General features: G+C 39.9%; 1 protein-coding gene across 2 annotated transcripts in view; it reads right to left on the bottom strand.

Annotated features, from left to right (window-relative positions):
* Positions 1-1565: 1565 nt before the first annotated feature.
* Positions 1566-22985, bottom strand: part of LOC143019939 (uncharacterized) — a 44643-nt gene continuing 23223 nt past the window's right edge. For both annotated transcript variants that reach the window (XM_076175930.1, XM_076175931.1), the window contains exons 6-17: positions 21969-22057; positions 16887-17015; positions 16342-16515; positions 13205-13380; positions 11814-11952; positions 11368-11506; positions 8963-9102; positions 7610-7810; positions 7080-7223; positions 4608-4756; positions 3635-3827; positions 1566-1871 (exon numbers count right to left, since the gene is read on the bottom strand). In XM_076175930.1, the coding sequence (XP_076032045.1) occupies positions 1741-1871; positions 3635-3827; positions 4608-4756; positions 7080-7223; positions 7610-7810; positions 8963-9102; positions 11368-11506; positions 11814-11952; positions 13205-13380; positions 16342-16515; positions 16887-17015; positions 21969-22057 (1804 nt within the window). In that variant the 3' untranslated portion in view covers positions 1566-1740. The remainder of the gene's footprint in view (positions 1872-3634; positions 3828-4607; positions 4757-7079; positions 7224-7609; positions 7811-8962; positions 9103-11367; positions 11507-11813; positions 11953-13204; positions 13381-16341; positions 16516-16886; positions 17016-21968; positions 22058-22985) is intronic.

Raw genomic sequence — 22985 nt, 5'->3', positions numbered from 1 at the left:
TACAAGACAGCATTATTCAAGGTCTTGTAGTAGTCAATTAGGCAACAAACGATCACACTAATAATGCTACCTACTAAAGGATATGGTAATCGGTCCCAGCAAGTTTGTCGAGTGATAACAGCATCCATATCATCTTGAATCTTTCTGTTGTTATCTCACGACCCTTGATATTTTTCCTTCGTGTAAACACACCCTACCCAACCACTCAACACAAGAAGAGGAACCTTGTCATACTGGTGTGTACCAAACAAGCATCATGTCGCATAGCATCCCAGTCTTCAGCCATCATCTTCCCATCCTTCCTTATAATACAATTATCTTTAGATCTGGTCTGTCTTTCGTGTGCTTATTTTCTTGTATTACTGTTATTAATCCCCTCAAGAAATCTTCAGGATTTCTTGCCTTAAGTGCATGTCCAGTTCCAATTTCTACACCGTTATGCTATCTTTAATTTCCCCCATACTTGCGTCGACCATTTCATTTCTTCCGTTTTCTGTCTTACTACGGGCATTGTACGTTGGAAATTGTCACCCACAGTGCCGGCCAGATGTCCTTTGATAGAACTTCATATCTTCTTTTTATAATATCACAGCTTGTGGCTGCTTCTTGCATAGTAACTGGTTTGATTCGTATACAATATTAGTAACAAAAAATAGTATGAAATGCCAGATATATTATTAAAACTGTAAACAAACTGCAAATATACATATGATATAATATATATATATATATATATATATATATACATATATATATATGTATATATATGTATATATGTACACACACACACACACACACACACACACACACACACACACACACACACACACACACACACACACACACACACACACACACACACACACACATATATATATATATATATATGTATATATATATATATATATATATATATATATATATAATATATATATATATTCATTGAAACTTTCTGACAGGTTGGCGTAAGTGGGAATAGGAAACACTGATGTCTTGGTCTGAATTTATTCCTGACTAGTTTCGCAGGTATACTTTCTCAAATGAAGTTTGGGAAAGCATACCTGCGAAACTAGTCAGGAATAAACTCAGACTAAGACTCTTGTTTTTCCTACTCCCACTTACGACAGATATATATATATATGTATGTATATATATGTATGTATGTATATATATATATATATATATATATATATATATATATATACGTATACACACACACACACATACATACATATATATATATATATATATATATATATATATATATATATATATATATATATATACATACATACATAACTTGCCCACTGCCTATTAAGAAAATTAACATTATGGTACTTACAACCTACACTGTAACATTTTGATTTAAACTAAATCCTAAATCTATATATACAAGAATATAATGATACTTTTGACATTATACTTGACCCCAAGTGTTCTAATTAGCGACTAGGAGAAGGCAATATCTAGAAGAAGTTAGCATTGAAAACGCTTAGAATTTAGGAAACTGAACATCATGCATTTCAATAAATAAGGCTACGATTAATAGAGCAGTTTTGTTGAAAGAAGTAAAAAAGAAAAAAAAAAAGCGCCTTTCTCTTTTCGTCCCTTGTGGTAGAATTTGTGAATGAGAAAAGAGGAGAGAAAATGCTTTGGTCTAATGCAGCTACCACTATTCACTTTTCACAAAATAGTTTCAAGGACACGTGTTTCCTGCACAACTTCATTCCGACTTAAGCTTTAGCTCCTGAAGATGTGGAGGGTCATGGTTGCCAGAAGTAACAGTATGGAAGGCAGGAGACCAGTGGAACCACAAATCATTCCTTCATGTTTCATAGTGTAATCGAGCTGGTTTGGGTACATACATTCATCTGAAAAAAACAAAACAATCAGTCAATCCGTTGCCTCTGGTGTCTCTTGCAGAAGACCTGTAGTCATTTTGTAAGTAAACTCTCCTACTAGGATTCGAACCCTCGCCTGAGCGGCTTGCTTCGTAGAAGGCGAAGACCGTACCGTCACGTCACCACGACCCTTCAAAACAGAACGAATTAGTTCACGGACTAATCATTCTGCCGAGGGCAGAACTAATTCGTTCTGTTTTGAAGGGTCGTGGTGATGTGGCGGTACGGTCTTCGCCTTCTACGAAGCAAACCGCTCAGGCGAGGGTTCGAATCCCAGTAGGAGAGTTTATTTCCAAATGTCAAAATGACGCAAACATCTTGTAAGTGGTAACAGTCCCCGGGAGAAACCATAAGTCACTTAAGGAAGATATATTGCGATGTCATCTCGGGATTGTTAGTGTGGAGTATTGTGTCATGAAGTGTTCTGTGTCCTCTGGGGGATATTTTGGATATCTTTTTACAGTTTTCTGCTATTTGCTATTTTTCACTTTTTCCGTCTATTTTGATGAATAGTTTTCTCTGTTTTCTATCTGTTTGTTGTTTATCAGATTTGTGACGTTTTTGTTTGTTTTAGATTTTTTCTTTTTCTGCTAAGCTGTGCTTCCTTTTTTAAATTGTTATTTTTCGGTGTGAAGTTGGGATTGATTTTTTCTGCAGACTCTGGGAATGTATCTTTTTTATTTGTCTTCAAGATGGTAGTTACTATTTTGTTTATTGTTTTACCCAGGGATTGGTGATTTTTAAGCATTCAAACTCTTTCTCTATACCTTCTGGGCACTCTTGCCTGCTTGCTTTTTGGTAGTTGATAAATGTTCTCTTGATTGTGGTTTGTATTTTCTCTTCCAATTCAATGGTAATTTTAACTGGGAAGGGATCTTGAATAGTGACCCGCTTTGTTTGTGTTTTTAGGGACTATGAGCACATTGTTATGTCAGGGGATGTTATTTGTTGACTGTGTTGGAGATATTGTCTACTAGGGTTGTTGCTGGAGTTAAGTATGTTCAGGTTGGGGATTTGTTGAACTATTTTGTCATCATTGATCTGCAGTTTGCGTGTTCAGCAAGATTGGATGGTATGCATTCAGTTCACCTGTCAATAAGTGGTTGGAATTGAGGGATGAAGCCTTGTGGGGTTGGTGAAGTTGATGGGATATATATGTTTGTGATAGTGGATGTTGTTTTTTTACATTCGCGTTTGGATTGTGATAATCTGAGTAATTGTCTGATATCTCTTGTTTTGTTGGAGAAGGATAGGTTGTTGTATACTGGTGATATAAGTCTATCTTTGTGTCTTGTGTTGTCTTCTCTTAATACATAAAAACACACAAATGAAGTGACAAGATTTTGGGTTCTGAACACATTATGAGTAAAGTAGAAGGCTAATGTGGGGGATATTGTTTCGATTGCCGTCCAATAGGGGAGTACTGAGAGGATACTGAGAAGCTTTGTAGCTTTAATAAGGTGTGCATAAAGAACAAATCTCTAACAAGGACTCGAGACTGAAAACAGAGAGGTTTCCTAGGCTAAATCTACATAACTTGCATTTTCCAGCTTGAATTCACTAGGTAAGTTTACTCTCTGGGCCGAATAGAATATCATGCCACTGGCTAGAAGGATATCTGAATGCAAAGGAAAGGTTGAGAGCATGTTTGGTTCTAGAGAACCTTTGTTCAAACCGCCCCTTCAGCGTCATAAGGTCAGCATCACACGAAGAAGACTGGAAAATGGACCTACCACTCATGCATGTGGTACCCGCGCCGAAAGAAGTGATGCTCAGGTAGATATTTTTGCAGGATGACAAGTAGCCGTCGCAGAGACTCGAAAACTGAAAGTCTGCGGGAGCGTCCTTGCAGGTCGTAGCGTCTGCGCCTTCCACGGGGTTCATGTTAGTTCGGCTCGAGCACACGCGGACTTTACTGTCACCGAACTGTCAGGAGAGGAAGACGATTAAGGCCTTGTGGAGTATGGCTCCCCACCACACGCATCCCAGGGGGGGTGGCTCAAATTCTTAAAATGCTCGAAGTTAAAACAAACAGGAAGATTAATGGACCGGGGGTTGGCCGGGTCAATTCTAGTTATGGTCACTTCAGGTGAACTTAGGTTAGGCTTGGTCACAAATACTGAGATAATGTTGTGAATAAATTTGTTTAAATCTTTAATTTATATGATCATCCCTACATCTTTCAGTCCAATGGATATTACAACTAAGAAAACCAAACTCCAAAGGATTGCTGGTATGGCCTCTGACTGATTCCAGGGATATTGTGTTGTTCGCTCTCATGCATTTTGTCATTTCGATCTCCGTGTTGAAGATTTCTTTCTGGTCTTAGCCAGAATGAAAGTATTAAGTGCAGAACTGGGCGCGTCCCCCAGTGCGTTTCTAGGTGCGTTCCTCGGTATCCTGACTAGCATGACTTTGCTCAGGACACCGAGGAACGCTCATAGGAACGCACCGAGCAACGCGCCTAGGGACGCACAAAAGAAGAATCTGGGAACGCACCAAGGAACGCGTCTAGGAACGCACCAAGGAACGCGTCTAGGAACGCACCGAGGAACGCACCTAGGAACGCATCGAAGAACGCGCCCAGCACTGCTTAAGTGTGACGAACTTGCTAAGATGGTTTATCGAGAAGACAACTCGTCCCCAACCTAGAAGGACGTTCCTCCTGCCTCGAAGGTTGTTTAGAGGTTGACGCGGGCTACTTACCGTCAGCTTAAGATGATCGCTTGTGAAAAAGTTGTATGGGTTGATGATCATGAAGGTTGTCCGGTTCGGAGACAAATAGTTCTTGTACTCGTGACTCGATTCCCGGCCGTCAGGATTCGTGCACGACGGGTAGATGAACACCGACGGCACTGGGCGGAAGAAAACGGAATGTGGTCAAACTTTTTTGAAAAAAAAAACAAAAAAAAAAAAACGGGATGCAGCTCTTGAAAGAAAATGGGAAGTGGTCTATAAGAAGACGTAATCGGTCCTTGAGAATACGAGGTGCAGTGACTAAAGAAGAAGAAGAAGAAAAAGAAGAAGAAGAAAAAGAAGAAGAAGAAGAAGAAGAAGAAGAAGAAGATGAAGAAGAAGAAGAAATTGAATTGGTTAGTGAAAAGAGACTGAGGTGTAGATCTTGAAGATGCAGAGAGTACTTACAGAACCGGATATGTATAACTCCACACCCTTGTTTTACCTCTCTGTTTCTAATCCAATAATTATATGCACCATGTCCTACACTGTTGGGTGGTAGTAGACCTTTCAATTTTGTCTGTACAATTCCCATTATATCTATTTTTTCTTCTTCAGGTAATCATTCAGTTCATTCAAGCCTGTTATTAAGCCATCTATATCTGTGTACAACACTCTTAATTTTCTGCTACTTCCATTTTCTTTTCTGTTTCCCTTCTGTTTTTCTCTGCTATGAAAAATTTTCTCACTTTCATATTCACAACTCTCCAATAGAATTTCTCTTTGTCTGATTCTGTTCTGTTCTCGTTTTTTCCTTAGCTTCTAGTCTTTTTGCTTTCTCATCTTCTCTTTCCTCTTTATTCATCTCTCTTTTTATCCATAGCTGTTTATATTGATCACTTTTTGCTAGTTTCCCTGTTTTTGCCAAGATATTCTCTGCTGTTGTTTGTGACCTGAATCTTAATTGGTCTGGCCTTATCTGTATTATATTTCCTTATTCTATATATTTTTTCAGTTTCTTTCCCTGATTCTGGTTCATCTTCTTAAACTACTTCTAATATCTTATTTACTTTTTTCTTCTTTATTTTTGTAGTCCTTTTTGGATTATTCTTCTCTTCCATCCCTAATATAATTATACATTTAATTTTATCCGCTAAGTCTCTTACTATATTTTCCTTTTCCATCATCACTTTAATAAATGTGTCCTTAGTTTGTTTTTTCATCCGTTGTTTCACTATATCTCCAAATTAAATTTTATTGTTCTATCGTACTTTTTTCCAACCACTTACTTCTTTTGCTATGGACTCTTTATTCTCTTTATTATTCCTCTTTAATTCCTCATTCTCATCCTTTACTTCTCTTAACTGTCTTTTTAATTCTTCTATTTCTTTAGTTAGGTTTTGATTCTCCTTCTTTAGTTCTTCCAGTTCATCAAATCTTTGTGTAACTAGTGTTAGTTGGTTAAACCTAACCTCAGATGCTTTGTTAATTTTTTTTTTTTTTTTTATATAGTTTCTCTTCTAGATTTACTAGTCGGGGGAGGTTGTCATCTCCTCCATCATTAAATCCATAAAAGCAGTTATTTTCTCTTTCCATTGAGCTGCTATTATCTATATTTCTGATGTTAATACCTCTGCTCCCCTGTTCTACCTCGTCTCTGTGTTCTGCACACCTTTTGTTGACACCCCTTCTGACATCCGGGGCCCGTTCGTCCCCTTCCTCACTTCCTTCAATTTTCCTCAATAATGTCTCCCCTTCTCCTTTTTCTTCACCTGCCCACTATACCACGAGCTTTCCCCTTCCCTACTAATACAACACAGGTACTTCCTTGTCGCTGTAATCCACGAAAATTGTGTTTCTTTCCGGAGTTCCAAACTTCGCTGTTACCAAAAAAAAAAAAAAAAAAAAAAAAGCAATCTTCATGGATCCCGCTCTCTGTCTTTTACGGTTTTGTTCATGTAAGTCTTTTCTTATTAGTAGTTGATTGTGTGAAGTGGTGTAATGTGTCTCAGTGCATCCATTGGTTAGTTGACAGATTAAGCGTCGTGTAAACTTTATTTTTGTCTTGCCAGCGCACGTATACTTTCTGTGATACTTAGGGCCCTTATAAATCACATACCCAGCATCTGAGACGCATCACTTTGCCTTGAAGATGGAACTAGGAAGTTCCGAAACGTCGGCGATCATCGGGAACTTATTAGGCAATCTCAGCAATAAAGAAAAGGAAATTGTGCGCTGTATGGAGGACACTCACAATAGGATAAGCAAAAATTAATTCTCTATAGCCTTCAGCTTCGGTCACCAGGACAATAGTACACGGCAATAGCAGTGGAAGAGTTAACAGAAATTGTTTGAATCTTTCCCCCTGTAGAGAGTGAGGGAGAAGGGTAGTCCCCTCGACTTAAAAATAAATAAATAAATCCAGGACAAATATATGGATCGTGAATAGCAATGAAAGGGTTAAAAAAACCGCCTTATATTCGGAAAGTTTAAACTTTTTACCTTGACAGATTCTTTTAGCCACCTCTTTGGCCATCTTCTCGGGTTTGCCGGTGTACGTGGACACGCTGAAGAAGTCTTTGTTTGAGTCAACCAGGAAGTCCATGTAGCTGCCTTTACTGCGACCCATCATAATGATGTAAACATCTGCAATGGGGAAGAAGTTAAATGAAGGGTGTGATAAAGGGGATGGGGAGGAAATAGGGAGAGAGAGAGAGAGAGAGAGAGAGAGAGAGACAGAACAGCATTGTTTTTCCTTAAGTTACACTGACTGGAAACCCTGAACTTCACAGAAGTTCACTGAGATCCCCACACTTGTCTCCCGAGGAGAAGTATGTGAAAGAATGTTGACTAAAAGAAAGAAAACTAATGACTGGTTCAATAGGCTGACACTCGGTCCCAGGATAGCCACTACGACACTTAGTTGAATGAGTAATGTATTTGGTCGCTGATAGTCCTCCGGCGCTTATGCCCTTGGGGACAACAATGTCACGCCCAAGTTTTAACGAGATGAAGCCTCGCTCCGCACGTACCTCTGAATGTGTACCTGAAGTTCTGAAGTTTTCTCTTCACCTCGTCCTGATCGCTGGGGTTCGACCCGACGTACCAGAGGACGACCTGCGCATGCGCAGAGGCGGTGTCCTTTTTCTCTCTCAGCTTGTCGTAGACATCATCGTAGTATTTTGTCAGTGCGTCGATCACGTCCAGCATTGCAGACCCAGAGCTTCCGGAAACTGAAGTGGTAAAGAACTTAGAAAAGAAAAACCCTCTAGCTATCCTGGTTTAGTAAGGTTGCATGGATGGTGGCAAGTATATGTTGAATGGCGAGCGTATTTGAATGTGTAGATTGAGACCTTTCAAAGCGATACTGGGCTATGGCACCTCTGGTGTCCATCAATCCAAGGGAGTTGGGAACCCATGGAAGTGCAAATCTAACAACTGTTCGACTGTACTTCCCGGGGATCTAACCAGGGACTCCCAGTGAATACTCCACAAAGGTTTGCCTAAGAGTGTATTTTACTTTACTGTGATATACAGAAATAGATCTACAATCATGGCATCCATCTCCGTGTGTGTGTGTGTGTCAGTGTGTGTGTGTGTGTGTGTGTGTGTGTGTGTGTGTGTGTGTGTGTGTGTGTGTGTGTGTGTGGTTCACCTTGATCTCAGATCACATGCTGGAAACGTGATCGACAGCTATTACCCACCTGAACTGTGGTAATGGTAACGCTATGAACTTATGTACGCACTCAAAAGGGACCGTAACACCTTGCAGCGGCTATCTGGATGTTGAGGATCTTGGCATTCGCCGGGATAAACATACATACTCGATTTTTGACAATCTTTCCATATCACTATGTTAGCACGATTCCAGCACAAAAAGGTCATTGCAAGGGAGTTATTCTCTACAGAATTACTGTCAGAAACACTACAATGAAATATACTTTTGCATAGTTTTGGTATGCATTGGATCACTTATCTGCACACACGTCACTCTACAGAGAAGTCCCTTAAACTTTGTAAAAGAACTACAAGGCTATAACCAGCCAGATGAAAGTGTCAAGTCAGACATAATGGGTGTGGCTTCACGGTGTCTTGCAGTTTATAGGGATCCGTTGAATTCGACAGTCAGAATGAAGGACCACTGTGGGAGGACAGATGTCTATTCAGTGAAATTCCAGTCAACAGTTATTACCGTTATCGTTGACTATCTTTGTGTTTTGTGGAGGAAGTACATTATTTGAATCTCTGTAATACGTTTCAAGTATTCTGTGTGATAAGGATGAAATGTTCTCTAATGTGTTTGTTTCTTTCTATGGATGAAGTAGAGTAGCCATTGCATTGTATCCTGGTGGATGATATGCAGTGACCAGGAATTTGTGACTTACTCGCAGTATCCGTGAAGTTGCATCCCCAATCAGCGATATTGGAGAAGTTGGTCATCGGTTCTCGCCATTCTCCAGTCTTACCATCAAGGATACCCATTCGGGAGCGGTGCTCTCCCACGCCCAGCACCTGGCCCATGTGCCTGCAGGAGGTAAAGAAAAATCAGAATGTATAGCCCCGAGGGCCCGCTGCAGGACCACCGGCTTGGCCACTGAGAGACGATACAGTCTGTGCTTCACCATGATTGATTAACTGGAGGCGAGGAGAGTAAATGCCAGCACTTCATAAACCGGTGTCATTTAGATGAGGTTTATGATGCTGGGTCGTTGGTTTGCTTATATAAACAGTTCATGATGGCGTGGAGTGTGTGTGTGTGTGTGTGTGTGTGTGTGTGTGTGTGTGTGTGTGTGTGTGTGTGTGTGTGTGTGTGGAGGACCTTACAGTTCATAAGGAGGTCAAACAAAAAATAAAGCTTTCCTACCCTAGAAGAAAATGCTAAGATAATCTAAGACATTACTATTGTTATATTTGTCATAATCTATCCTATTTTTCTGAGGTCTTTGGTTAGGTTAAGATAGGATAGGATCAGACTGGCCAAATATTGGCTAGGGTGGTGTGGAGTAAGAGATGGAGGGGTTTCAAATATACCTCAGGTGCTATTTACTGATCAATGAACATGGCTTATCATTAACATGGTGACAGCTGCATCGTTGTTCTAAGACAGCGTTTCCTAAGCTGGGGTGTTGAAATCAATTATAGGGGGTGCTGGGAAGTGATGCACACAAAAATCACATCGATATATGTATAATTGATTACCTAGTTGCCCATATTTGACCTTTTCCATGCTATTCTATTTTTCTAGGGTGTTCTTATTTCTTCTATAAACAATATTGTCAATTTGTTTCAGTTCTAAGGAACCAAGAAAATAAATCATCAGGCAGTACACTCATCTTTCTTTTATCCTTCTAATAACAAGATAGGGGTGCTGGACTGCTTATACATGACAACAGGGGAAGCTATGTTCGGAAACGTTTGGAAAACGTTGTTCTAAGTGGTGACATAATCGTAAGTTAACAGAAAAACTCGTTCACTGAAAACACTAAGTTAACCTCATTTCAGTCAACGCTAAACTTCGCTCCTATCTTTCTCTCCAAACATCAAGAGCTTTTTCCTCCTGAAAAGGGAGGTACCCAAATCAAAGCACGTACCTACTCTCATCCATTCCACTCTCATCCACCACCTTTCCCTCGTGGATGACGGGTCATCCCTGTATCCCGCCCACTGCACTGAGTCAGAAACAATGCAGCAAGACACAGTACACCCACAGCAAGGCCGCTTCAGTTAATCGGCGACCCCCCTTTACGTCCCCACATGTAACAAGAGATGACGGGGAGAAATCCCTTCGAGCTGTGTCAAAATATCATTCACACATAAGCCTCACCTAACCCCCCACCTCCCACCTATACACTTATCCATGTCTCCTGCCTTCTCCCTTCCTTCCTCAACAGACATTCACCTCTTGCTCAATGGCCCCTTTACCCCATCTATCCCTCTTAACCTCGGTCGTCCCCTCAGGTTCACTCAATCCATCTCTGCCTTCAACATCTCCTTTACTAATCTTTCATCACTCATTCTTTCCATGTGTCCAAGCCATCCCGATAATCTTTCGTCAGCCCTATATTTGCCATCTCCCTTTCCAATCCCGTTCTCCTCTTCACCTCCTCTTTTCTCACTCTATCCAACCTCGTAACCCCAACTATACTTCCCAGACATTGCGTCTCAAAAAATCTAAACTTTTCCTCTCTGCCCCATACAATGCCGTTGGCACATTCACCTTTTAATACCTCGCTCATGATAACACTAGATTAAACTTTCCTGGCAACTCTAATCGAAATTTTGAGAACACAAAATTAACTTCGCTCTTCACAATACTAGATTAAACTTTCCTGACAACTTTAATCGCAATTTTAAGAACACAAAATTAACTTCGCTCTTAACAACACTAAATTAATCTCTTTTCTGACAACCACAACCTCATTCTTGACAACAATAAATCAACATTCTTCCTGACACCACTTTCCTGGCAACACTAATTCCAATTTTGAGAACACAAAATTAATTTCGTTCTTAACAACACTAAATAAATCTATTTTCTGACAACCACAACCTCATTCTTGACAACAATAAATCAACATTCTTCCTGACACCACTTTCCTGGCAACACTAATTCCAATTTTGAGAACACAAAATTAATTTCGTTCTTAACAACACTAAATAAATATATTTTCTGACAACCACAACCTCATTCTTGACAACAATAAATCAACATTCTTCCTGATATCACTTGTTTCACTCGTCCGTGCCTGACAACACTTGTCTAGCCTTGTCCATCCCTGACAACACTTACGCGATGAATTCCCTCTGAAAGTCACTATCCGTGACGCCTCCCTCATGGCCGTAGACCACGACCAAGTCGACAGTCGACTGACAAGGAACGTCCTTACTGAACATCTCACATTTGTCGAAGTCTCGGTAGTCGTAGTTATCTGTGAAAGGTTGCTATAACTAATATTACTCTTGATATTATTATCATGATAATTATTATATTGATTATTATTTGCCTTTTTTTTATATTTAACAGTTGTTATTGTCATCACTATTGTCATTCTTCTTCTTATCTATTCATCTATTTATTTTGAGAGATAGAAAACTGTCCAAGCAAAAACATCTTGATATTGCAATGATGATCTAGATTTTTTCTAGTTGACATCATTTCAGCATATGATAACCTACTCATTTAACTTTCATGCATTGAAGCTATGATATGACTACTCTTTGTGTGGATTCACTTACCGACAAAACTGGTCAAGTCATTCCAACCCATATCCCGAACTTTCTCAAAATAGGGTTTTATATCTTCCCAATTTTCGTTTGTGATGTAGGCCTGGACAGCATCGATGTATACCGTGTAGGCGTACATGAAGTTAAGAGCCTAGGGGTAAGACACTGAAACTACTTATGGTGTCTAGTTCATAGATTTATAATTAAAAAGGAAGTTACGATAGTCCGACAAAACTTAAAAAAAAAAAAAAAAAAAAAAAATATATATATACATATATATATATATATACATATATATACATATATGTATATATATATATATATACATATATATATATACATATATCTATATACATATATATATCTATATTATTGATCACAAGACATTACCACCACCACTGCACTTGTTTGTGTGTGTGTATATATATATATATATATGTATATATATATACATATATATATACATATATATATATACATACATATATATATATATATACATACATATATATATGTATACATACATATATATATATATATATATATATATATATATATTCATATTCATCATTTCAAATATCACTCGCTTTGAGAGGTGACTAGACATGCAACTTAGGATTTTTAAGATAGAACTCATTTAAGTCATAACATTTCATATTTTGCTGATTGAAAAGACGCATCATCTACGAGCTTCTCCAGATGAAACCCAGGTGTTTTACATCTCACATTTCTTTTGGATCAGATACGCAGTCTGGTTGTTTTCAACCACAAGTCTTTGATCAGTTCCACTGCATTCAGCACTCCAATAAACTCTGTAGTTCTGTAGAATTTTCAACAAGCACTAACAAGAATGTGATTGATCTCTATGGTAATTCCTCTCCTGTTGCTATACCAAGTTCATTGATGTGGTTCTTGTCCCTGAAACCAGGAACCAGCAATTCTCACCTTTCTGGATTTTGTAAGTTCAGAAGGAGAGATTTATTAATATTCCTGATTCCAGAGCCATGGAGGTCAATAAACATTCATAGCCAGTATTGTCAGAGCTAATAAACACAATTATATCGCCCAAGTAATAAGTGTTCCTCGCGGTGAGCACTAGTTTACTATAGATTTAAGTTTGGCATGGAACATCTTCTCTCCAAGTCCATACACCATGGCAGGAGCTCATCCAGCCCAAGCTAAAACTATAGAGGAATCTAAGCTGAGTGTGATAGATGGAGAAAAGGGGACGGTATTGTAGCTCCTTTCCTATATACTAGAATTAGGTAAACAAAGGTGTACGAACATGCACACAGGGATTTAAATCCAAGATTGATAAAGACACAGAAAGGACCCTTCCCATCACACTCACAGTCTAGTCCTGTGTATTGTAGATTAGGTCAACAGATTACGTTTTGTCCTACCTGATCCTTGATCACTTCAGTGTCTACCAGAATTTCCGTCTTGAAAAGTTCCAGTCGGTTGCATGCCTTGTATTCAGGTTTCCCAGGGAGACCAAGGTCACTGTAGTACATGCGAAGAATCTGGGACAATGTTTTTAATGAGCTGGTCGAGGCCCTGGCCTTGGAGATAAGGAGAGCTTGGTAGACAAAGAAAAAACAGAAAGTCAACCTCGGAAACGCTATGAGTCGAGATTGCATTTAGTGAATTCAAGCTCGAGATAGGGGTTAAACAGGTTTCCCCACTCCCCTCTACCCCTCTCATCCACCCCTCGTTTCCCTAAAAGATTTTTCACAGTCGTCTGGCGTTAGCCTTAAGATTAATCTCTATATATACATATATACTCGTGTATACATATATATATATATATATATATATTTTTTTTTCTAGACATTGTAACAGGTTGGCATTGTGAACATTCTTTGGAGGAACACACAGAGGGTTAGAGAGAAGGCTCAGTGAACACAGAGCAGATGTCAGATACCATCGCGACACTAGTGCATTAGTTAATCACATTAAAGAAAAGTCATTTACCGAAAACTTAACCAGGCAGAAAAGGAAAGTACTTGAAGCACTGTATATTGCTACCAATGTAAATACAAATCAAAGAACGGGTGACATTAAATGGACAAAAAGCACCGCAGCTTTAGCAACAGCAACTAGGACAATACGCCACCGGAGTAGAAACAAAAACCCCTCAGTAACGACCAATAGGACAAAATCCCCAATATACAGAGACGACCCTGGGTGAACTCTCCGAAGCTCCTTAAAGTGCCCCGTATATATAATATGTTTGCCTTGTTTTCTCCTTAACATTATTTCTCTGAAGAAGCCTATTTGTGTGAAACTAGTCAGAAATAAACTTGGATTCTGATTTATGTCTTCCTTACCCACCTTCACCAACACACACACACACACACACACACACACACACACACACACACACACACACACACACACACACACACACACACACACACACACACACATACACACACACACACACACACACACACACATACACACACATACACACACACACACACATACACACACACACACACACACACACACACACACACACATACACACACACACACACACACACACACACACATACACACACACACATACACACACACACACACACACACACATACACACACACACACACACACACACACACACACACACACACACACATATATACAGTATATATATATATATATATATATATATATATATATATATATATATATATATATATATAAATGTACAGATTGATCTCTCATTAACGGACACCGCATTACTGGATATCGAATGCAACGGACAAAATCCGCTGGTCCGGTCAGAAATCTGCTGGTCCGGTCCGACAGTCTAAATTTCACGGGTAAGGTGAATGCGTCCGTTAGTTCGGCGTTTGTCCGCTGATTGGCTGATGGCGTGATGGCGCACACTTTGTTTTGTTTACTAGTTAACTAGATTGTGATCGGTGTGGACGTTTGGACGTTTATTAGCTGTATTTGCGGTGTTTTTGCTGTGTTTTCGGTGCTGTTGTTTAGTGCTGTGCAATCACTATGGAGGAGATCGCTGAAGCTGTTCTCGCTGGCAACGAGCAGGAGGGAGCGAGTGGCAGTGAGGAGGAGGAGGAGGTAGTGGTGGTTAAACCCAAGATGTCGGAGGTGCGCCAGGCTATTGACACGCTCATAACTTACGTTGATCTCTGCTAACGGTGACGTTCATGCTTATTATGTACATTTGTGCACTTTAAGAGTATTATCAATTCGTGAACAGTATCAGAAAGGGAAATATTAATATGTGTGTGCGTATACTATGATTTTATAGAACTTTAGAGGTGATCTCCCCCCCCCAATAGACACACACACAAAAACCACTCCAAATCAACGGATTATTCACATCAACGGACACCGTTACCCCCCTTTTAGTCCGTTAATGAGAGGTCAATCTGTACACACACACACACACACACACACACACACACACACACACACACACACACACACACACACACACATATATATATATATATATATATATACATATATATATATATACATACATACATATATATATATATATATATATATATATATACATATGTGTGTGTGTGTGTGTGTGTGTGTGTACAGATTAACCTCTCATTAACGCCACACACACACACACACACACACACACACACACACACACACACACACACACACACACACACACACACACACACACACACACACACACACACACACATATATATATATATATATATATATACATATATATACATATATATATATATATATATATATATATACATATATATACATATATATATATATATATACATGTGTGTGTGTGTGTGTGTGTGTGTGTGTGTGTGTGTGTGTGTGTGTGTGTGTGTGTGTGTGTGTGTGTGTGTGTGTGTGTGTGTTTACATATATTGGATACATTTTCATGCAGATGAGGCTAGTATCTAGGCCCATCTTGTTTAGATAATGTCAAAATTACACGAGAAAAAAATGATAGATCAAGAATCTGCCTGGGAGTTCAAGGAATAACGCCTGGAGAAGGGTAAATACGGAGAACCATACTATTACTTATCTTTTTGGCTGCCGGGTTTCCTCAGTTGGAATAATGAATCCTGGCAGCAGACAAAACAGAGTTTACAAAGCAAACTGGGACCCTCTTCACTCTGTTTCAGAACTTCACACTCCTCTCCCCCTCCTATCCCCTATTTACACGTTTTGAACTCAGAGTGTGATATGATTATATTGCATTCGTTGTTACTCTAATCTGTTGAAAAATGCAATCCTCGGTAGATTGGGCGATCATTAAAAATTGAGGTTTAATAAGATCAGTACTCCAATAGTTTGAAGAAGAGACTTTGTGATGTTCAAATGTTGTTAAGAACCTTTGTTAGGCAAATTTCCCCCAATAAAGGCTCTTACAGTCAGTTGTCTCCCTCACATCGTCTTCCCCTACCTGTCTTTAACAAGTTTCTTTATGCTGACAATACCACTATTGTTGAAAGAGCTTGACCATGCAAAGCACCCCTCAGAATGCACGAGAACACTGTACTACTCACCGTCTATACCGGCGAAGATCTCTGCCTGGGTCATGTGGGAGAACTTCGTCGTCTCGAGTGAGTACTGGCGCGGGCACGCAGTGCAGTTTCCGAAAATCCCCCTGTCCCCGAGGAGTTTCGTGTCTTCGGGATGTTCGGAGAGCTTTTTGATGATAGACGTCTGTCCGATATCTCCTGTGGTGGTAATAATCGAAGTGTCACGTTACTACAGGGGTCCGGGATTCTCCAACAACCAAGGGTCTTCTCTCTGTGACTTGCTGTACAAAATTTGTTCTGGCGTCAGGCTATCTTTTAACTTAGGGAGAGACTTTGAATAGAAAGGGTCTCAGCCATATGCTGTCTATGTATCATTCCACCATCACTTCGGAAATCAGAATCATATAGAATTAGCCAGAACAATATTTGTGTGACAATTCATAAGGCCAAAAGGTTTAATGAACAAAATGACCAAATTCGAGAAATGTTTTCTTGGGGATAATTCTGGGGAAGAATTTGAAAGTACGAGAAACTGAGAATGACCTTTTCTGGGTCGTCCTTGACTTTACCTGCAAGAGTGAAGGCGTGGAGCGGTAAAAGGGATTTGCTCTTCATTTCAGGTTTCATGAATTTAATCTCAATAGCAGAGAACATATTCTGTATACTCTTTTGGTCATTCTTGTTGCCTGCCACGATCCCTGTAGAGGTGTGAAATACAATTAAGAACCAGAGGTTCATATGGATATAGATAGTTTGGCGTTAGCCAAAATTCGTTTACAACTATGTGGTATTCCTATCTACTCGTAGATGGCGTTTTTGAAGAGGGTGTGGTGATCACCTAGATGAATGAAAAAGAAAACTAGTTAAGGGAAGTTGAAATACCTATGAGTCTGTGGCCACCCAACCCAATTATGGGTCACTAAACCACGCATTTGCCGTTCGTAGTATCCCTGTAGGAAGTATGGACGAGAGTCCTGGGAGTGAGTGATGTTCCAGTGCACTGGCATCAGCAGAGCTGACTATATGGCTCTGGAACCAGGAACAATAACAATGCACTCCTGAATTATGTAAAGACAAGAAAGTTGAGGTTTGCTGGTTCCTGGTTCCAGAACAGAAAGCCACACCGATGAACTTAATATTGCAGTGCTAGAGTGGTAAAGAGATCGATCACATGCTTGCTAGTACTTGTTGGAGGATCCTGCAGAACTACAGAGTTTGCCGGAGAGCAGATTTTTTTGGGGGGTTAATCAACTTGTAGTCGCAACACTCAGACAGTCTAAGAGAATCAACCTGGATTCAATATCGGTAAGCTCAGAGGTAATGCATGTACCCAGGAGTGTGTGGCAACAATTTCTAATCAGTTCAAAATGCACCTTTGACTACCCTGAAGAGATGTGAGGCACCTTCAAACGTGAAACTCTGAAAATTGCCAGGGAGAGCCCTGGAGATCGTCCATAGTCAAGGAATAATGTGGCGTCATGCAAGACTCTGGAGAGTAGAGAGGTGGGTCGAGCTACCAGAATGGCTGGAGACATGAGTCGACACGGGACTCATAAATCAGTGGACTATAGTTTTCTTTACGATGGGTAAAGAGAGGTACGCGAGGGGGATTGCTGAGGATGTCGAGGGTCATTTTAATGCAAATGGCATTAAGCCTGTTTACCGAACCTTGAAGAAATCCCTCTCCAGATCTGTTACCCATTGGAAGACAGTCCGAAATGCTGATGGGCAACTACTGTTAGGCGTGGAAGGGTGTAGTCTTTTCACTAAGTACTTTGAACAGTTGTTCATGGATGACTCTACAACCAACCATCCTACACTTGCTGGTGTTTGTGTGGTGGTTGCCAATCCACCAATAGATGAAACTCCGCCCTCCTTAACTGAGGTCAAAGAGGCTGTAAGTTGAAAGAAGGAAATCGGCTAGCATCTGCAACATCAGCGCGGAGTTGCTGTAAGTCGTGGATTGTATGCCGTGCTGTCCACTGTTTGGCAATCCAGTATCATTCCCTCTGACTAGAAAAGGGGCCTGGTTTGTCCTTATCTAAGATAGGGAAAGGGGCCGGCAGGACAGCAACAACGCCTATCGATTGCTCACACGGGTTCGTTCACATGTTAAAATTTCAGAGGCTTGAGCAGTCTGGGTTTAAACCCGGTTAAGTCAACAACCGATCGGGTTTTATTGCTTCATGTTCTTTTGGAGCACAGACGTGATTTTCAACAGGGAATTCTCACACCCTATATTGATCTCAGGGGTAGTGGGTCAGGTATTGGAGATGGATAAAGAAAATGGAGAAAAGTGGCAGGTGAGCCAGCTGTTGTTTGCGACGACACTGCGCTTGTGGCAGGATCGGAGGAGGGATTGAGAAAGTTGGTGACAGAGTTTGGGAGAGTATGTGATAGAAGAAAGCTAAAGAAAAATGTGGGTAAAAGTAAGATAATGAGATGTACAAGGGGTGAAAGTGGCAATAGACTGGAAGTGAGCATCAAGGGAGAGCGACTGGAGGAAGTGGATAGTTTTAGATACTTGGGTGCAAATGTGGCAGGAAAAGGTGGAGTGAAGGTGGAGGTAGAATGTAGATTGAGTGGATTGAAGAGTGTAATGAGGAATAGACATTTGGGAATGGATGCTAAGAGGAGACTATATGAAGGAGTGACTGTGCCAACAGCACTGTATGGGGCAGAAACATGGAACATAAAGAGAGGAAGAGAGAAGGATTTTGAGTGTGTTTGAGATGAGGTGTCTGAGAAGTATGATGGAAGTTACTAGGCTAGATAGAGTGAGAAATGAGGAGGTGAGGAGGAGAACAGGGGTGGAAAGGGAGTTGGGAGATAGGGTTGATGAAAGAGTATTAGGATGATTTGGACACATGGAAAGAATGAGTGAAGAAAGACTAGTAAAAGAGGTATGGAAGGCAGATGTGGAGGGTGTGAACAGGAGGGGACGTCCTAGTATGAGGTGGATGGATGAGGTGAAGGGGACTTTGGGGAAGAGGGGAATGTCTGTTGAGGAAGGACGGGAGAGGACAGAAGACAGGGGTGAATGGAGAATGGTTGTATATGGATGATGTTGTGATGCATGAGGGGGAATGGGCGGGGGGATGGGGGATGAGGTAGTATGTGTGAGCAAAATTTGACGCAGCCCAAAGGGATTTCTCCCCGTCTTCTCCTTTTATGCATAGGGGGACGGAGAGGGGGGGTCGCCGATTTAATGAAGTGGCCTTGCTGTGGATGTGCTGTGTCTTGCGGCACTGCTTCTGACCCAGGGCAGTGGACAAGGTGCAGGGATGACCCGTCATCCAGGAGGTGCTAAGATAAGAGGGAGGGTGGAGGGGGTGTGGAGTGTATTCATGGATGGAATGGGTGGGAATGATTCTATGCCTTGTCCTTTTTGGCTACCCCCCTTGTAAGGGGGAAAAAGCCTTGGTATATGTATGTATGTATATTGATCTCAAGAAAGTGCTTGACTCAGCGCTTCATAGGATACTCCGGGGTCTCTGGATCCTTGGGATTTGTATAAGGGTTATTGGCTTGGTGTCTAGCTTATACTCTGGAACATAGAGCGCTGTAAAGTATAAAGGAGGTGCGTCGACTTCTATTCTGTCAGTTCAGGAGTGAAGCAAGGGCACATCATCGTTCCAACACTTACACATGGACTGGGACAGAGTTGTCAACCAATGCTATTGCAATGCATTGGCAACACTAAAATATCTGACCTTTTCTTTGCTGATGATGCTGTATTTTTTTTTTTTTTTTTGCGGAGCCGTTGGGTTTCCAAGTTTCCTGGGCCAGGACCAAGGTTCATTCGTTTGTGGGGCTTACTGGATGACAAAGTTTAATCTGTCCATGCACGTGGTGATGACTTTGAGGTCTTGGGCAGCTTTACATACTATGATGCTATCGACTCATTCAAATTATTTTCTGGATCCGCCACTGTTTGAGGTGTTGTTTTTGGAATGCTGACTGCCAAACGATTTCGAGCCTCGTAACTTGGACGGAGGTCAATCGTGGAAGCAATTTGAGCCCTACCAGGGAGCAAGCAAGTTCACAGTAAGGGCAGACTACACTAAATTTCCTTCTAAAACCTCCTCCGAAAGAAGACATCGTCCTAGCCTTCTCGGAGAGAGGTGTTTGTGACATTACACAGAAGCATTATTATTTATATCATCATTGTTTTGTCCACTCGCTGCGACAACTCGTCACACTGGCAGATGACGTCGAGTGGGGGACCAACCAGACACATTGCCACGTTCCCTTTTTTTGTCATGTATATATTAACCAGCTTGACTTCGAACACTATTCCTCTGAGGAAACCACTCAGGCGAAACTAGTCAGGAATAAAAGTATTTCCCTCAACCCGTGTTCCCTTTACCTCCCACCCACAATATCATCATTGATAATTGAGCAATAACGGAAGCCTGAAGAGTAGAAGGATTATAAACTACAGGAATTGTGTCACATTGAACCCAAGAGCACAGATGAGAAGCAATTACTAAAGAGAATAAAAAAAAGAGAGAGAGGCAAAGAAATAGAAAGGAACAGGGAATACCGAAAAATGGAAACAAAACAAATTAAACGTGTATCCTATATAAACAATGTTAGTGCTACTATAACGTGTATTTTCAGTGTTACATCTCCCGCATGACTGTAGAATTAGCTACTGACCCTCCTATCACAAAACAGAAGATAAAGCTTATCTTATCGACTGCTGTCAACAACAGTTGCCATCATTTACTTAAGGAACAACTATTCTTTCCTGACGAATACTTTGACTGTCAAGGTTAGAAGTATATTTTGTAAATTTCATTTCACTTTTCAATAGCGTCGGCTGACAACAGCCAAAATAGAATATACAAAGAAAACTACCAATTCTCTTTAAGCCACCGTGGTGAAATATACAGGCTGTATCACCCCCACAGGCTAGGCCAGTAGTCCTGCAGTGAATCGTCTTGACTTTTGTATCATGAAGAAAGAATTGAATACTTTGCATGCTATTCGATGTTTCGAAGATTTGAAATTTAGTGCATAGGCTTCATACGTAAAGACCTTAAACCCCTTTGCAAGAGGAGTAGGCGAGTCGAAGCATAAGTTTTGCCCTTTACGACCCCCATTATTATTATCATTATTATCATTATTATTATTATTATTATTATTATTATTATTATTATTATTATTATTATTATTATTATTATTATTATTATTATTATTATTATCATTATTATTATTATTACAGCCTGAAAAAATAACATATGTATATATATATAGGATAGGAGGAAAGCTGTTAAAAGCAGTCAAAGTTTATACAAGAGTAGTAGAGCTTGTGTTAGAATCAGTAATGGAGAGAGTGAGTGGTTTGAGGTATTTATATATGGATTTGGTATGTTGGTATATGTATTATTATTATCATTATTATCATTATTATTATTATTATTATTATTATTATTATTATTATTATTATTATTATTATTATTATTATTATTATTATTATTATTATTATTATTATTATTATTATTATTATTATTATTATTATCATTACACACATACATAATTATACAATTGACATTGTTAATCGAGGTAGTCTACAATGCTTATATGGCCGAGGGTGGAGTAGGTGATTGCAAGAGAGAATACGATCGCTTGGCAACAGACATTACCTCCTAGAAGAGTTCCTGCAGCGATGGGACCCCAAGGGGTTCGTAAGACGCCACTTTCCAACGGGTGTTTGGCCAGTTCGTATTCTGGTCTGTAAACGTTGAGTCTCGTATTAATATTGGATTACTATTACTAGTCTTATTGTAACTATTATGACTATTAACATTATTATTTCTATTGTTGTTATTATTATTACCATTATCAAAGTATTAGACCGTTGTAACACTCACTAGCCACCACCTACCACGCACATGATCCACACACATGTGCGAGATGATACTCAACAGCTTAACTCAACAATGCAAAGTAAGACAACAACGACGCCCCAGCAGTATCATCAACACGAGATGCCTAATGTCACCAGACAGAACCACTGATCCCTTTCTCATAGCTACCCCAATTACGTTACCGTAACTTGATATATATATATATATACACCGTATCTAACTACGCCCATCAACCACGTAACCAACCCCTATATAAAAGAACTAACATGACATCCCTACCTGTATTCCCAGATCCCTTTTTAATAAAAACGAGGAAAACATCATCAAGGTATTTCTCACCCGCAATAAGTCCCCCTCTCATGTAAAACCCCATTACACCGTACAGACAACAGAGTGATAGTGACGATTATAACCTAAAATAAATAAATAAATAAATAAATAAATAAATAAATAAATAAATAAAAATGAATACATAAATAAGTAAATAAATGTAGAGACATTGGGACAAATTATGGGAAAGGTGGAGGGGGAAACACGGGTCTTTATCTGATTATCGAGTTTATTCCTGACCGGTTTCGCTTACAATAGCTCCTCTGAAGAAGCTATTGTAAGCGAAACCGGTCAGGAATAAACTCGATAATCAGATAAAGACCCGTGTTTCCCCCTCCACCTTTCCCATAATAAGTAAATAAATAAAAATCTTACCTAACCTAACCTAGCCTAGCTAACCTGACTTAGGGCACTCTCTTCCGTAGTTTTCATTCTAGATACACATCAGTCCATTCATTGGTT

The sequence above is a fragment of the Oratosquilla oratoria genome, chromosome 38 (assembly GCF_046742065.1).
Source record: "Oratosquilla oratoria isolate Oo_2021 chromosome 38, ASM4674206v1, whole genome shotgun sequence".
Classification (NCBI taxonomy): Eukaryota; Metazoa; Arthropoda; class Malacostraca; order Stomatopoda; family Squillidae; genus Oratosquilla; species Oratosquilla oratoria.
Note: the sequence above shows the minus strand (reverse complement) of the source record. Positions and strands in the feature narration are given on the sequence as shown.